The following is a 16,746-nucleotide window of genomic DNA, read 5'->3' on the forward strand; positions in this document are numbered from 1 at the left end:
CACATAAGGTCTACTCCAAACACTGCATCAAGCTGAAACCAAGGTAGTGCCTTCCCATATGTTTATATGGTACCAAAGATATCTCTGACCCTGGGATACCACAAAAATCCACAAACACAACAGCATGACAGGGTGAACCTGGTACAAAGAAATGTAAAACACAAGTCACTATAATTTTCTAAACACAAAAATCAGATGAATTTTAAATGAAAGCCTCTATCTCATAATACAAGGAATATGGTAGCGATATGAGTTGAAGAATTTTCCATTCCTCAAGCAAGCACACACACCCCTCAAACTGTTTGGTACTATGATTAACCACTGTGGGTTAAGAATAAACCCTTTACTACACTGAAATGTAAAGTGAATGACAAAGAAGTCCTACGTGAGTACAACAGCCTGAAAGATAAATTCAGTAAGTTTGGAAAGGATACAAGCAGTGAGAGAACTCTCCTGGAAACATCACGAGCTTCATCCCTCCTGCTTGTTAAACTTTTTGATTACTCTATTAATTTACTTCTTAATTCTAGTAAGAAATCTCAAGCTTAGTCAATCATGCCAACATCCCTTGTTAGAATAGGTTCCTGAGAATCCTGTTAGTATTTCCATGTTGATGCTTCTAACATGATCTCTTCTCCATATTCCTAATATTTACACAGTAACTATATAGTTGCAATTCACAACTTTTTTCTTTAACTATTTGCATAATAACTGGGTTCTATCTCCCTTTATAGGTCATACTTCTTCATCTCTTTTTTGCACCCACCATTTTCTTGGTTGCTTCTACTTAATTCATCAAGGCCTCCTTTCATTCTGAGAAATCTTAACATTACTTCTGCTCTCTGGACAAGAATAACCTCTAACAAGAAATCACAGTAAATCTAGTTTTCTCTTAAAAGAAGCAAATGTCTTGTCTCATAACATAATCCACACTAACACTCTTTACTCCCAAAGTCCCCAATACGTTAAGCGTAGAACTCAGTAATTGTAAGAAACCCAGATATCTCTCAAATCTCCTAAAAGACTGCACATAACTAATAAAAGACTGCGCAATACCTGGAAACAGGCAAAAAAAAAAAAGGGGGCGGGGGGAGGAGGGAGGGAGGGACATCTGATTAGAGAAGGGCAAAAAACTTCCAATTAAAGATTAAAGAAACAACAAGCAAAGAAAACCCAAACTCTGCAAATTGTCCTCTGTCAGGTCTCGAAGTTTAAAATACATGCCAAATATACGTCTGTGAGACCTCAGCCCTATCAGCACTCTAATGCATGTTTCCACTTAAAAATCACCTTCCCTCAAAACAATAAAATAAGTTACAGTAAACCTTTAGAAATGCCATTTCTTCTCTCACAAAACAAGGGAACAGACTTTAGGGGCAATGCTAGAAGCAGGCTACGTTTTCTCAGCTCTGTGGCCATAGTTGCATTTTTATCCAACAGGAGACAGAAGTGTATGGGTAACAAATCTAAAAATATCTTAGCATTTGTATCCTGCTAGAAATTTAAATTGTTAATGATCCCATAAAAAGAAGCAAACCCAGTAAGTTATTTACCTGGGAAATCTTAATGTGATTCTGGCGACCTGCTCGTACAGATGGCTGAGAAACACAGTGACCTGAGGAACAAACTTAGAAGCCCTGACGGAACCTTAAAGCCCAATTATGTGGGCCAAGCCAATGTTAAAATCACACCTACAGAATATGACGCCCTTTAGATACCGTATAGGAGGCTCAGGAGGGTGACCTTTCTGTCTCACAGGGCACATTCACAGCCTCACTGACTATTCAAAACAGAACAGAACGTAACGCAAGCAGACCACAGGCAGGTAAGTGTTAGTCTGCCTGAAAAACGGCAAACACAGTCAGAGAGAAAGGATAAACAAAATAAAATTAAAGTAGGGTCATACTCCAAAATTACTTAGCTTAATAAAAAGCAGATTGCATGTACGTAAAGCCAATGAAATAAACAGGTTACATATTTTCCTCTCCAGTGTTTGCTTCATCCTCTTGCTTTCACAGACCAACACCGTTAGTTCATTAATATAGGCTGTCTTCTTCTTATATGTCTACACAACTCCTGTTACAAAGAGGCCTCAGTGTCCACCTGGAACCTCTATGTGCTCTAGTAACACAAATAAAAAAGGTTAATAGTAATTAGAAAGGACAAGGATTCCAGAGGGACCTGACAGATTCTTAATTAGGGACCACGGTGGAATCCAAAGAGACAAGTGGAAGGTAATACACAGAGCACCAACAGTTTAAACCACTTCTTTGTGGTTCAGGGACAGGTTCTGATTAAGATTTAATCTCTCAGGGAGTAGTTCTGGAAATCATGACTAGTTGAATGAGGACACTTATGTGATGCACTGCAGCTATCAAGCAGCAGAGTACATTTTCCACCATCCAAAAAAGATGGAGAACAATGTGCAATACAGACGGTACCTAGCTAAATGTTACATCCCTTTTGATCAGTTTAAATCTATGTTTTTAATCAACAACAACAAATACATGCAAAAGGGCAATGCAGAGACAGGAAGTATCAAGAAGAAGTATGACAGGAGTAGTCTTAGAAAAAATTAAAAAGGCTACCATTAGTTCATTTGGACAGGGAAAGTATGAAAGTATGTGAAGAAAATAAGCAAAGAATGTGTAAAATAATGATTTTTTAAAAAAAATACAACAACAAAGTCCTTTGCAATGAGTAAACATGAGAAATTAATAAACAGTAGGAGACATCTTCAGATACATGTATGGGAAACTAGCTGTTTACTTGAATTTCTCTACTGAACACATTAACAAAATGGGTCAAAGGAAGAGAGGTGTATGAGGTCTTTAAATATAAACTGTAATCTACCAATATTAAGAGCAATATTAAGGGCAATATTAAGAGACTGGATTACAGCAGAATTATTACACATAAGTTAAAAAAAATTGATCATTTATCTAGCACAACATATAATATGTACACCATATCTTACTATGTAAGATTATCTCGGTCACTAGAAAGCAGAAACTAACAGAGAACGTAACAGGGAACTGCAAACTAGTAGGCATGCCCAGCAGACACTTAAAACCGGCCTGTTCAGGAGCACAGCTTCCAGAGCCTCAAGTTCAAAGACTCAGCTCTCAAGCAGGGATACTAAGCGAAAAATCCCATAAAGAGGCAGCCCTGCACTGTCAAGAGCACCGCAGAAGAATGCAATCCCAAAGGGAGGTGTTGGTGGGGCAGGGAGGACAAGGGTGCTGTCTTCTGTCACAACAAGCCAGATCGTTTTTCCCACGCCCTGTTTGTTCTCCCTGGAGTCTTTTACACGGTACCCACCTAGCACCAGCAAACAGTTTTCTCTCCAGGTTTAAAAACACCTTGTTCACACAGAGCATTATTGCAATCTAATCAGTAAAAATACCATAAATGAACAATGCAGCAAAGCTAATGAAAGGGTCTTATTGCTCACACTCGGTCCTATAGCAGCTGTGTGTTGCATCCAGCCCCTCTGAGTGGCTAAGGCACACCACCACTAAGGGCAACTGATCTGATGGAGCACGGTAGCACAGAGGCAAACATCTGCTGTGTAAGCACTGCAGGCTGGAGTTTGTCACCATGGTTTGTGTTCAAGGATAAAAATGAGATGAAAAAAAATCATGAGGAAGCCAGGCCATTCTCACACTAACTTGGGCTGTGAAGCTGCAGGTGATTCACTGTCCATCAACTCCTGCAGGTTCTTTCTCTCCCTACCGCTCCCAGCTGTGTTGCCTCCTGCCTGCTCCTGCACCTGTGCCCAGCAAGGCCCATCCCTGGGGTGTGTGGGTGTCCTGCTCCATTCTCCGTCCCAGAGCACCTGCCCTCTGTGCTGGGTTTATCTGGTGGGGCTTTGGTAGCAGGGGAGGGGCTACAGGGACAGCCTCTGTAAGGAGCTGATAGAAACTTCTACAGCTCCAAGTCAGACCTGCCACTGGCCAAGGCCGATCCAGCCAGCGCCTCTGTGAATAACGTATTTAAGAAGGGGACAAAGGAACTCGAGTCAGGAGGGATGTGCAGGGAAGAGATGGAGGAGGCAGGGAGGCCTGGCCATGGCCTCCCCTGCAGGTGGCTGCCTGTGCTGGGCCACCCCCACTCGACTGGAGATGGCTACAACTTGGAGCACTCCAAAGAACCCCACTCCCAGGAAACCTGCTGGGCAGAGTTTGTCCTTCCAGGACTGCCGAGGTTCGTCCGACCAGTCGGGTCCAGCACAGCTGCAGCGGAGAGAGGACTGAGACCTGAGAGAAACAGCCACACAGACACCAAGGTCAGTGAAGATGGAGCAGAAGGAGGTACACCGGAGCTGAGATTCCCCTGCAGCCCCTGGTGAGACAGCAGCAGCCCCTCTGCAGCTGTGAGAGACACGGTGGAGCAGAGATCTACCAGCAGCCTGTGGAGTAGAGCACCAGCACACTGGAGCAGAGACAGCTGTGTCTGAAGGAGTTTGTAGAGGACAGTCTCCAATGGGAAAGGACTCCACACTGCTGGAGATTAATGGCAGAGCAGAGATGCCTCTGCAGCTCGTGGAGGACTCCACAGTGGGGCAGGTGGCTGCACCTTAAAAAGCTGTGACTCCATGGGAATAGCCCATGCTGGAACGGTCTGATGGGTGAGAGACTGGATTCTGCGGGAAGGATTCATGTTGGAGAAGCTTGTGGAGAACTGTCTCCTCTGAGAAGGGACTTCATGTTGGAGCAGGAGAAGAGTGTAAGGAGTTCTCCCCGAGGAGGACAGAGCAGCAGGAAACAGTGTGTGACGAACAGACCTGCAACCCCTATTACTTGTCCTCTGCACTGCTGAGAGGACAAAGTAGAGCCGGGAAGAAGCGAGAGGTGGGGGAAGGTGTATTTGAGACCTGGCTTTGTTTCTCATTATCCTCTCTGAATGAACTGGTAATGAATTAAATTGATTTGTCTCCAAGACGAGACTGTTTCACCAGTGGCCATGGTTGGTGGGTGATCCCTCCCTGTTCTTATCCTGACCCTCATTTTTCTCCTCTCCACCCCACAGGGGCTAGGGCGGGAGGGCAGAGTGGGTGAGTGGCTGTGTGGTGCTCAGCTGCCATCTACAGCTAAACCATGACAGCCCCTCACAAAATGCACCCAGCAGATATGGAAAAGGAGTGGCATCACAGCAGCGTTCTCTACAGCTATACGGGAAGATATCATTTGCTTCTTGAGGAAGCATCCATTGCTAGGGGCCAACGGCAGGTGCAGCACTCCCTCTGTAATTAATGATCAGAGCTGGGCTCAGAGGACTTTGGACGGAGCACCATGCTCCCTCCCTGACAGCAGGAGTCACAGCTGCACTTTAAAGGGTCGCATCTTAGAATCATAGAATGGTTAGAGTTGGAAGGGACATCAAAGATCATCTAGTTTCAATCCCCCTGCCATGGGCAGGGAAACCCTCCACTACACCAGGTTGCCCAAAGCCTCATCTAATATGGCCTTGAAAACTTCCAGGGATGGGGCATCTACAACTTCTCTGGGCAACCTGTTCCAGTGCCTCACCACCCTCTGAGTGAAAAATTTCTTCCTTATGTCTAATCTAAATCTCTCCTCTTTCAGTTTAAATCCATTGCCCCTTGTCCTATCACTACAGGCCCTTGTAAAAAGTCCCCCTCCAAATATTCCACATCTCTAAGTGAGGAGCACTCTGCAGTTGAGCCCAGCCACTCATGGATTGCACACTTGCTGGTGGCATTACATGACATTAGCAGGATGCTATATTTAAACTAAAAACACCAATTAGGATTCTCAGCAAGGCACAGTTTTGTTTTAAAATCAGGTGTCTTGATGGAGCACCAGATCTTACCATGATACTGTTTCTGCATTATTGCAGCTCTTTAGTACTGGCTTTTCCCAACCTATAAAACCTGCTGTTTTATAGGTTGGGATAAACAACAACCTATAACAAGTCCTGCCAGCAAACCTGCTCCAGTGTAGGCTCCTCTCTCTACAGGTCCACAGGTCCGGCCAGGAGCCTGCTCCAGCACGAGGTCTCCAAAGGGTTGCAGCCTTCTTTGGGCACATCCACCTGCTCCAGTGTGGGGTCCTCCACGGGCTGCAGGTGGATCTCTGTTCCACTGTTAACCTCCATGGGCTGCAAGGGGACAGCCTGCCTCATTGTGGTCCTCCCCATGGGCTGCAGCGGAATCTCTGCTCCAGTGCCTGGGGCACGTCCTCCTCCTCTTCTTCACTGACCTTGGTGTCTGCAGGGCTGTTTCTCTCACATTTTCTGACACCTCTCTCCAGCTGCTGTTGCCTAGCAGTTTTTTTCCTCCCTTCTTAACTCTGTTATCCCAGAGGCGCCACCACCGCACCACCGTCACTGATGGGCTCAGCCTCGGCCAGCGGCAGGTCCATCTTGGAGGTGGCTGGCATGGGCTCTATCAGACATAGGGGAAGCTGCTAGCAGCTTCTCGCAGAAGCCACCCCTGTAGCTCCCCTGCTACCAAAACCTAGCCACGCAAACCCAATACAAACCAGGAACACTTTGGTTGACTGAAGACTCCTCCACCTCTTCGAGTTCTTCCCCTGCATGTGTTCAGAAATGCTCATCTGCTTGACCAGCCTTCATTAACGGTGACCTACATTCAAACACACTGATCTTCTGCTTTAGTTGTTTCAGTCCCTCATTGGAAATCACCCTCAAAAACTAAGTTCAGCCAACTTTGCAAAGGAAATTTACAGTTTGGTTAAAATGCCAGCCAGGGCAGCCCTAATAAACTGGTTCTTTGAGTCTTACACAACAACTAGAGCCATCTTTTTCTTTAATACGCCCTGTGAAAATGATACCGTAAAACTGATACAGCTGTCTCAGCTCATCCTTTCAGACTTGCACCTGTATTAAACAATGTTCAGGAAAACAGTACGTTCTTTGCAGTGGAAGTACTGTACTTTTTTTACTGCCCTTGGACCCTGATCAAATTCCCATCAGTCTACAAACTGACTCCCAGGGAGGCAGCCCTAAGATACAAACACAGTAAGTTAAGGGTGCTGGGACATTCCAGATGGAATTTTTGCTTTCTCAAGCTTCTTTTATATTTTTATATTTCACACAAAAAAAACTCCGTTAAGATGGCATTAAGAGACTGAGAATTTGCCAAGTAAAACTTGGCAAATATTTGACTGACAGCTGTCTTTGCAACAGCAGTTATGATCCACTTGCAGGCCCACCTTGTGAACTGAACTAGGCAGGAGTCCTACTGAAGCACATGCACATCAGTGTGCACAAAGAATAATACATATACATGTAAGAGGGTCTAGTTCCAACTGCAGAATAATCTTTTTTCCCAGCATTTCCTAAACGCTGAGAATTAATATTGTAATTCCTGTGGTTTTGCTTATTTTCTTGTTATTTTTAAAAAAGTGGAAATTGGCTAGCGTGCAACTGTCACCAACCCCATGCAGTACTATCAGCCTCACGCTGCGGAGCTCCAGGTGTGCCAGCATTAGGTGCCCGCAGGAAGATGTGTATTTCCCTGAATTCAGAAAGCGAAAAAAGCCTGGCGAAGCGCTACTCCAGGTGTGGGCAGCGTTTGGGCAATGCTTGGCAAGAACCCACCTAAAGAGGTATTTTGGGAGCCGTGTTCACTGGCGTTCCCCTGCGAAGGGAGGCCGGTGGGTAGGGATCTTGCACCCTTTCTCACGTCAACCCTGCAGCGTTTCCCGTGCAACATCGCTGCTCCGATGAAACGCGAGCTCGGGCTGCAGGAGTCCAATCACTCAGGGTTTGTTTACGCTGGGAGAGCTCTGCTGCTAGATATGCTGGCATCGCTCCTCAGTGTGGATGTAACATATGCCAGAGAGGGAATTCCTCTGCCAGTCTAACGGTACCACTTCCCCCAATGACATTAACAAAAGCCAACAAAAGCAATTCTCTGTCAGCACAGCTGCACCAGTGCGGGGGGGTGTATGATTTTTACTGCTTTTCCCCTCTCTCTGTGTGAAAATATTCCATAGGACTACCAAAGCCCTGCAGTAGAGACCCTCTCCTGGGCAAGCTGCCAACATCATCCGACGGCGCTCGCTGCAGAGCAAGAAAATGGAGACCTGAACGAAATGCTTAGACCTGGGCAGCATTTCGTGGGCCGAGGGAACTCTGCCCAGTGGGTGCCAAAGGTCCACAGTGAGGAGCAGGGCGACGGGAACTTCTCACAGACGAGGCCGGCCACCCCTCCTCGACTCTGCAAGGCTGGTGGCGGGTGATGGCGGCAACCGCATCTATCGAGAGACGTGGAGGGAAGGTGGCTTTGCTCCACGCAGCAAAGCCGGTGAGGGAGTGCGGGAGTGTCACACTGGCTGAGGATCAGGGAGTAAAGCACAGCCAGCCGAGGTGCAAGACTGTCACGGCTTCCATGCTGCCAGCTCACAGTATTTTTGCAAGCCCTGTCATGCCTGAAATGTTTCAAGGTTTCAGTTCTTCAAATCGCAGCCACTGGGTAACAACCAATTAAAACTGTTATTTAAGAAAGATGCATATTGAATTCTCCTCCTGGTTCAAAGCCAGATTTTGAATACGTATCTGTATAAATAAACTTATATACATATATAATATATAATTTGTAAACAACTTTAAAGCCAGACTTCCAGTTTTTCTAAGGCTTGAATTTACAATCTTAAACATTTTCAGCTGAACGATGTGGTGCCCTCAGCCACTAGCACGCAGTAGTAAGGAGATATTCTCGTGTATGCTGGTGGCATCCCCACAGCTCTTCCTCTACCCTACACAGACACAGCGTTCGGAGGATGGTCTGGGTAGCAGTAGGGCACCTGAGGGCTAAGGAATTGCCTTTTCTGTTGTCCATATTATGTACAGATATAGAAAGAACATATGTAGAAACTGCAGAAAGGACATTAACGAGGGTAGGACCAGCAAAACTACATTATCTTTCTGTATTCTCTCACAAAAACAATTTAATCACCAACAGTTTCCTTTATTTCCCCCTCTTCTCAGGGTCTGGCATGCCCTTATTTAATTCAGTCTAGACCCTTCCACATTAACAGGCTGTGATTTTTAAGGAAAAAGACAGGAAACACAGACACAAGTCCTCTGCGTCCTCAGCACACACAGGCAGACCCTGTTTCTCTGGATAAAATCCCAGTCACCAGAATTACACAGCCAGTGCGTAGATGGGAAAGCCAAGGGCATTCTCCTTTAGTGCATCTGTGCACCTCTGCTCTCACAAAGCAATAGGAGTAACGTGGTAAATGACAACGTGGCCAATGACAACTCCATAACAGGACTGAACGATCCCATGAAGAAGCTCCCATGAGAACAGCATCTATTCAGCAAGAAGGCACTTTTGACGACTTTGTTTGGGGTAACCTTCCCCAGACACTTGGATCACCCTCACAGTGCTTCCACCCTGGAGCAAAAGCATCCACACGCACGCCGGCGCTCCCCAAGCACGCAGCCACAGCACGCACAGCTGCCCAGCACGGATTATTCTTGCCAGAAGCACAATGATCTCCTTGGGAGGCTCTACGTAAAGACTATTGCCGGGAGGGAGAGAGCATATGCACATTAAAATGCAGATTTTGCTTCCTGCCTCCCAGGTCTAGTCCTACGATGACCTTCTGCTGATGCTGTTAACACCAGCACCTGCAACAACTTCCCAACAGATTTCAGTGAACGAAGGCTGCACAGTCCTTCGTTTCAGCCGGGCAGACCCCAACAGCCTCAAAGAGGCTGCAGAGGCAGAGCCATCCTGCCAGAGGAATTTCCCAAATTCAGATTGCTCAGAGAAAACCAGCACCTGGCAACTGCAACCTTAGGAGTAACCTCTGCACCACTGCTGGGATGCTCACCACGATTCCTGAGCTCTGCCGAGGCTCCACAGTCAGCTCACAGCCAGTGTTGTACCCATGGCCAGCATTGCACCCTCTGCAAAGGTATTGGGCTATAAAAATCACCACTTATTGTTACCTCTGGGTCCCCAACACCTTCCCTTTCTTCTTCCTTTGTAATGCTTGAAACGCCACATTCAGGTCACGACTTGTCACAATAGGACAGAATTATTTGGCCCTGATATACTCATGTGAAATCAGAGACAAGTGAGCATAAATCTCACTTTGCCAGAGCTGTAGGTGCTCATGCTCATCATGAGGAAGGGAGACAGCTGCCACACGAGGCAGCCCAAACCCTCCTTTTGGAGACTCTGACTCTCAGTGCTCATGCTTATACACAACGACTGATTTGCCTCGTGAGTCGCAAAGAGTTAATTTCTTCCTAAAATACTATTCCAAACACCCGGTTTAGCCAAAGACCTCCATCATTAGAAAGAGAATGATGTTAATACACGAGGTGTTTATGAAAAGATCCTAATCTACGCTCCCATCACTCCTGATAGCTACCCCAATTAATAACCAAATTAATGTCCACTCATGATACTATCCCAATTAATAACCAAATTAATGTCGGTACCGGTGCCCAATTCTCTGCCCGGAGAACCAAGTCTCCTTCTAGCCACGCATTGAGTCTCAGCCAACAAGAAAGAGCTGTATTTATTTTCCGAGTGCCGGCCTCGCGCCGCTCCTCTCACGCCTGGGCGATGCGGGAGCAGCGAGAGGAGGCGGCCGTGGTTCGGGTCAGCCTCCCACGCAGAGCAGAGCAGCTTCTGGGTTCTTCAATCCTACGCTGGGTGCAACGTCTGGGAACAGTCTGTTCGACGGAGGGGGGCCAAGGCGTGAGAGACCAGCTGCTCTCGTCCCCTCCGGGAGCCCTTAACGGGAAGGGGGGGGCACCATGAGGTGCCAAATGGCCGCTGCATTGCATCTCTCCCCCCCCCCACCTCCGATGCGTCTTCCCTATTTTCCCTGAACGGAACAAAGCTGTCCTCAAAACGATGCTTTCTGTCGAACAGCTGACCAAAAATGAAAGTACAAACAAAACTTAATGGAGCGCGAAGCCTCATATGACAAGGAAAATTCCCGCTCCAGTTCTGGTCTCTGTTTACAACGTCAAAAGTGGGTCAAACTGGTCTGCGATGGAGGAATCTGTTTGGAATATGATGTCTGCGAGAAAAAGCATCTAAGCGGCAGACAACTGCACTGCAATGCTTCCAGGGGGATCCTCTCCCCTGCCATCAAAGTAACTCAAATTTACAGCGCAGGGTTGAAGTCCCGTAACTTGAAACCACGGCTCTTCATTCAAACGACTTGAATTCAGCAATCCCCTGTCCTTCAGAGCAGACCCACTGACCAGTGTGTTTCAGCACAGATCTCTGCGCTTTAAAAAGCTAAGACATGGCTGGGTTTGCTCAGGGTCGAGGGAAGCTGTTGTGTTTTTTGCTGTTTCGTTTTGTTTTTTTTTTTAATAACTGCTCTCCCTTTTGTTCCTTTCCCATATTCAGGATAAGGTTTTTAAGCAGGGCCATCATACTGTCTAAACCAACTATTTTGTTTTACCCTGTCATGTTCTCTCTCAAAATGCAAAGGAATCATAATGACATTAAATGGGAGCCCAAAAATGAGAGGAACACTCTGTAATAACATTATTTTCCAAAGTATTTTCATTCAGAGTTCTTGGAATCTGGGTGAATATAATCTCTATCCTTTGCTGCAGTTCAAGATAGAAGATGACTGTAATGTAAACAAATTGAGTCAAAACTTCCTGACAAGAAGCTCTATACGTTATCCTGTGTGAGGATAGTACAAAAATACACAGCAATCTAAAGGAAGAACATACTAACCAGCCTTGAAACCCACTAATTTGTTTTAGTGACTTAAGAAAAATCTGTTCTTTGACTTTCAAGTGTTGAAAACACAACCTTTATCTATTAAAAATCTTCTACTAATTACTCTCAGGGTACCCAGAGGCTTTAAAAAGCACAAAATGTCAGAAAATGTATTATTACATTCTTGCACATACTGAACTCTCTTTCTAAACAGTTTTTGAAAGAAAGAAATGCATTTATAGCCTTTTCTATAAAACACCTTAAAAATAAACATTCCTTCTTATTTATAATTTGTATTTTTTTATGTTCTCTTTGGTTTTAGTTACTACTTTGTATTTACAGAGAAATGATCTCTGTGAGTCTTCAAAGTGCCTGCTGATGTCAGTTATTTATAGAAAGTTATGATCTCGAATGATTTTAAGAACTGAAACAGTCTGCATCTGTGGGACAAACCTTGTATCTTTTAGACTTCAAAATTGTCCAGTTTGAACTGGAGGCTTTCAGTACAAGCAAGGAACAAATAGTCTTATATTTAAAATGCACTCAGTATAAAAACATATGACGTAAATGAACAGTAGTAGCAAAAAAGACATTGAAAAAAGTAACAGAATACAGGGAAGGATGTAAATTTTTTATGTTTTTATTAGAAAAAAAGGAAACAAAAACAAGGTATTATGGAAATAGCTTAGACATAATGGTGGCTGAGAGCATGAAAGAAGTATGTGGTATATACTCTAAGTCTATAGAAAAAGAATATTCACAAAGTTGGATGGGAAAACGAGTTTGTGAGTCCCTCAGACACATCTATGAATTAGAAAGTGCAGCGTGAAAGGCCCACAAAAAGAAGTACAGTTCCCCTCACAAAAATAAAGAGCCTCTAAAAAAAGAAAAAATTAAAAAAGAGGCGATTTATCCCCAGACCTTAACTAAACCAAAGCTGGAGGAGACACACTAGGTCGGCACGGACCTCCGTCAGCCGCCCGTCCCAGCGCCCGGCTCAACGTGGGGCGAGCTCAGGGAGGTGGGATGCTGTGAAGCGCCAGCATTCCTCCTGCCCTGGCTGCGTCCCAGCCCGCACACCACCCGCTGCAAACCCCCTGAGGCCCAGGACAAGCCTCCCAGACAGCTCCTTGCATGCCAGGCTCGGAGCCGGGCAGGCTGTGGGGAGCTTCCCCCTCTTGCACACTCTCCTCTGGATGTGGGTGCTGTGAAGCGACCCCCTGCCCAAACATGAGGTATTCGCTTCTCTTGACATGAGAAGAGAGTCTCTCAGTCACGCTAACAGAGCCGTCCCTCGTTATGCCATAAACAGAAAAGCACGTTGAGTTGGGAAACACTGTTCTAACACTTATCCCTGTCATGCTCTTTCAATTATTTCCTTGTTCATTACAGCCCGTTTTCCAAATTGAGTTCAGGACCCCATTTCACCAGGCTTGACATCCGCACAAGGGCAAAGACATTTTCTGCCCCAAAGCTCAGGACTCAAAGCCAGGGAATTTTGGAGAGGTGCTCAGAGAGAGCGCCTGGAGTGGCGTGGCAGGATGGGCTGCCAAGACCTTCCTTGGACTTGGTGTCAGCAGGCAAGAGAGGAAGGAGGCACCGGCAGAGCTTGCCCAAGCGGGTGGGTGGCCACGCAAGGGATCCCCACAAGATCCCCACACTGAGGGGGTTCCTGCCCTCAGCCCCACATCACACGCATCACTCTGGATGGCAGAGCAGGATGTTCACCTGCTCCGGAGCTGCAGTTCACAGCCCAGCGTACTGGACAGCACCCTGCACCTTGTGTGCCGTGGCCGTAAAAGCCACAGCATCTCAGGAGCGGACACACATCCTCTTTTCTGGGAAAATGGTGGTGGTGAAAGCTGGTGGTGGCAGCAGTGGCTGCGGCTGTCCCAGCCAGCTCCACCGTCTGCTGTGGCAGACCCCAAGTTACCCCGACTCGCACTGCTGCTGACACGCTATGGCTGCTCTCATCGCTTCCATCACCCATCAATAGCACCACAGGCGCCTGTGGGGTTTCCGTAGCCCCACGCTGCCTCCTTATTTGCTTGTGAATTTAGGGGGGCAGGAATGACCTACCACATGCAGTAGAGTGGGACACCAGCCCAGGGTCAGGACCTCCGTGCTACTGTACAACACAAACAATAAGAACCTCAGTTGGTGGCAAACTGAAGAAGTGAAGGGACGTAGCCCAGTCCAGTGCCCTACCGATCTCCAAGCACGGGTTTTCAACTTTGTGGGTCAGCGGACTACTTGAAAAAGAGCCACAAAAGGTAACAAAAGCCCATTGTCAGCAGGCTCCAACGTGTGGAGTTGGCTGCCCACTGCAAAAGCTGAAAAATATGGTGTTATTTTCAAGCAAGGAGTTTTCCCATCAGCATAGCAGATGACCTTCATCAATCTTCTCTTCACCACCTCACACTGGCTCACACGGAAAGTTTTGACAATACGCGGGTTGCTGCGCGTGCTATGTTGTTGAAAGCCAGGTGAGACAATGGCATCTGCCCAAGTCTTGAGGCACAGTAACAAAAACCAAAACCCTCCCCTCTACTTGAACTGCGACGGGAATTACGTACGCACACATAAAAGTTACCCGACAGAGTACATCTTCTTCAAACATGACCCAGAGGAGAGCTGTAACGCGTTTTTTCAATCCGAAAAGGAGGAGTTTTTTTTTTTTTCCACAGGCTACCGAGCAGTAAAGGACCCAAATAACGCTTAAACAGCCTTCAAGAAAACTAAGCATCAAACACTAAGATGTCCTTCAGAGGCTGGGAGGGATGAGCTGAATCACCTCCCAAGTGAGGTGAGGCACCGACTATTCCAGCAGTTGCGTAGACAAGTTTGCAGCCGGATTGTGGCACGCCAGAAAAGGTCCATACCTCCCCCTCCAAAAAAAAAAAAACCCAAAACAACGCTTCTCCCATGCACGTTCAGGACTTCGATTTGGAAAGCAGACCATTATTTTTCTTTTTTGTTTTTCTTTTCTTTCTGTAAAACACCCTAGCAAACCGTGGCCCTAAAGGGGGAAGCCCCGTACAGCCGGGCTGCCCGCTGCCGCTCCCCGCTCTCGCCCCAGCTCCCCCGGGCGCACGCCCGACCGGGGCTGACCCCCTCCCGCCCCACCGCGCCCTTCACACCCCCCCGGGCCCGGGGGGACCCCCCTCCCTCCGGCGCGGGCGGGGGCGGCGCGGGGGGCCCGGGGCGGGCGAGGCCGGGTCCGGGAGTAGCGGGCCCGGCTGCACAAAGGGCGGCGGGGGGCTGCGGGGCGGTGCGGTGCGGGGGGAGCCGGGCACTTACTTTGTCTATGGTGCCCGGGAGCAGGCGGTCGAGCAGGCGGCAGAGCACCACCCCGTCCTTCAGGGAGGACTGGAGGAAGCCCTCGGGGTCGGAGATGGTCTTTTTCGGCGACTCCAGCACGCCCAGGGCGATCAGCCACGTAACGGTCTGCTCCGCCGAATTCATGGCGGCGGCGGCGGCGCCGGGGCGGGGGTCGCGGCACCCCGCGCCTCGCGTGGGTTTTGCGTCTCCCCGGGCGGGGGCTTCAGGCGGAGGCCGGCGCCGCCCCCATGTGAATGCAGATGACGACGCCCCGCCCCCGCCCCCGCCGCCGCTACAGACACATGCAGCTGCAGTGCCGCCTCCTCCCCGCCTCCCCCCCCCGCCCTCCTCTCCGCCGCCGCCGCCGCCGCCGCCCCATGACATCACTGACAGCGGCGGCACGCGGCCCCGCCGCGCGGGGGCAGCGTGCCCGCGAGGAGCCGCGGAGCGCACCACCACCCCCCCGCGCGCACCGACCCGCGCCCGCGCCCCGAGGGGCGGGCGGCGGCTGCCCCCTCGCGGGCGGACGGCGCCTCCGCGGGCGCGCAGCGGGGCGCGGGGCGGGCGCGGCGGGAGGCAGCGCCGCAGGGAAGGAGCAGCCGGTCACCGGCGGCGGTGGCGGCTTCCTAAGGGGGAGGAAAAGTTGCCGCATTCCCTGGCCCCTCATTTCCCCCTGGGACACAGCGCCGGCGCGCTGGGAACAAGCCCCCGCGGGCCTTTAGTGCTAGGGTACGGGTGACTGGTCTCGTACCATCTACCTCTGGCAGCGCCGGCAGCGGGTTCCTGGCCTGACCGATCCCATTAACGCGATTTTTGCCTTTGCTCACCATTCCCGGGAGCAAGGAAGCCAGTTAGGGAGCCTCGGCCCAACAGCCGGATCACCAGCACGCTCCATGCCTGCCACCATGCCTGCAGCTCACCATGTGCCTCTCTGGTGTTCCTCCCATGAGCTCCCACCTGTAGGGTCTACAGCACTGGTTGGGAAGCCAATGTACATCATAGAATCATAGAATGGTTTAGGTTGGAAGGGACCTCCAAGATCATCTAGTTCCAACCCCCCATGCCGTGCGCAGGGACACTTTCCGCTACAGCAGGCTGCTCAACCTGGCCTTGAACACTTCCAGGGATGGGCCAGCCACAACTTCTTTGGGCAACCTCTTCCAGTGCCTCACCACCCTCAGAGTGAAGAATTTCTTCCTTGGATCTAATCTAAATCTGCCCTCTTTCAGTTTAAATCCATTGCCCCTTGTCCTGTCACTACAGACCCTTGTAAAAAGCCCCTCTCCAGCTTTCCTGTAGGCCCCCCTTTAAGTATTCAGAAGGGCCAGAAAGGCTAACCTGAAATAGAGCGGTGGAAGCATTCCTGCGCTTTTTATTCTGGCAAAATCCATTCCCCAAGACTTGGTTTGGACAAGACCCTACGTGCAATCAGGCTTTTTTTGTTGAGACCTTTGCATGGGCTTCCCAGCGCTCCTCTGTCACCATTGACCTCCCTGATGCGGCACACAAGCTGGAGAGGTGATGTCACCACAGCCTGTCTTCTCCCCCGTTCCCCTTATACCCCACCAAACCCCCTCGAGGGGCAAAACCACCTTCACAGCAGTGTTAGAGGGGTCGTTGCCAGCTCTGAACTCATCTCTCCGGTTCTGCTTCCAGCCTGGCTTGCTGCATCCGCCGCCACCCCAGCCCCAGAGCAGTGGCGCTGGCAGAGGCTCCTCCTGGTC

General features: G+C 48.8%; 1 protein-coding gene across 5 annotated transcripts in view; it reads right to left on the bottom strand.

Moving 5' to 3' along the window:
* ARHGEF7 (Rho guanine nucleotide exchange factor 7) overlaps positions 1-15,166 on the bottom strand; it is a 126,378-nt gene extending 111,212 nt beyond the window's left edge. For all 5 annotated transcript variants that reach the window (XM_086619887.1, XM_086619882.1, XM_086619902.1 and 2 more), the window contains exon 1: positions 15,002-15,166. In XM_086619887.1, the coding sequence (XP_086476013.1) occupies positions 15,002-15,166 (165 nt within the window). The remainder of the gene's footprint in view (positions 1-15,001) is intronic.
* Positions 15,167-16,746: the final 1,580 nt, after the last annotated feature.

Source organism: Tauraco erythrolophus, chromosome 1, assembly GCF_009769465.1.
Source record: "Tauraco erythrolophus isolate bTauEry1 chromosome 1, bTauEry1.pri, whole genome shotgun sequence".
In the NCBI taxonomy this organism is placed as follows: domain Eukaryota; kingdom Metazoa; phylum Chordata; class Aves; order Musophagiformes; family Musophagidae; genus Tauraco; species Tauraco erythrolophus.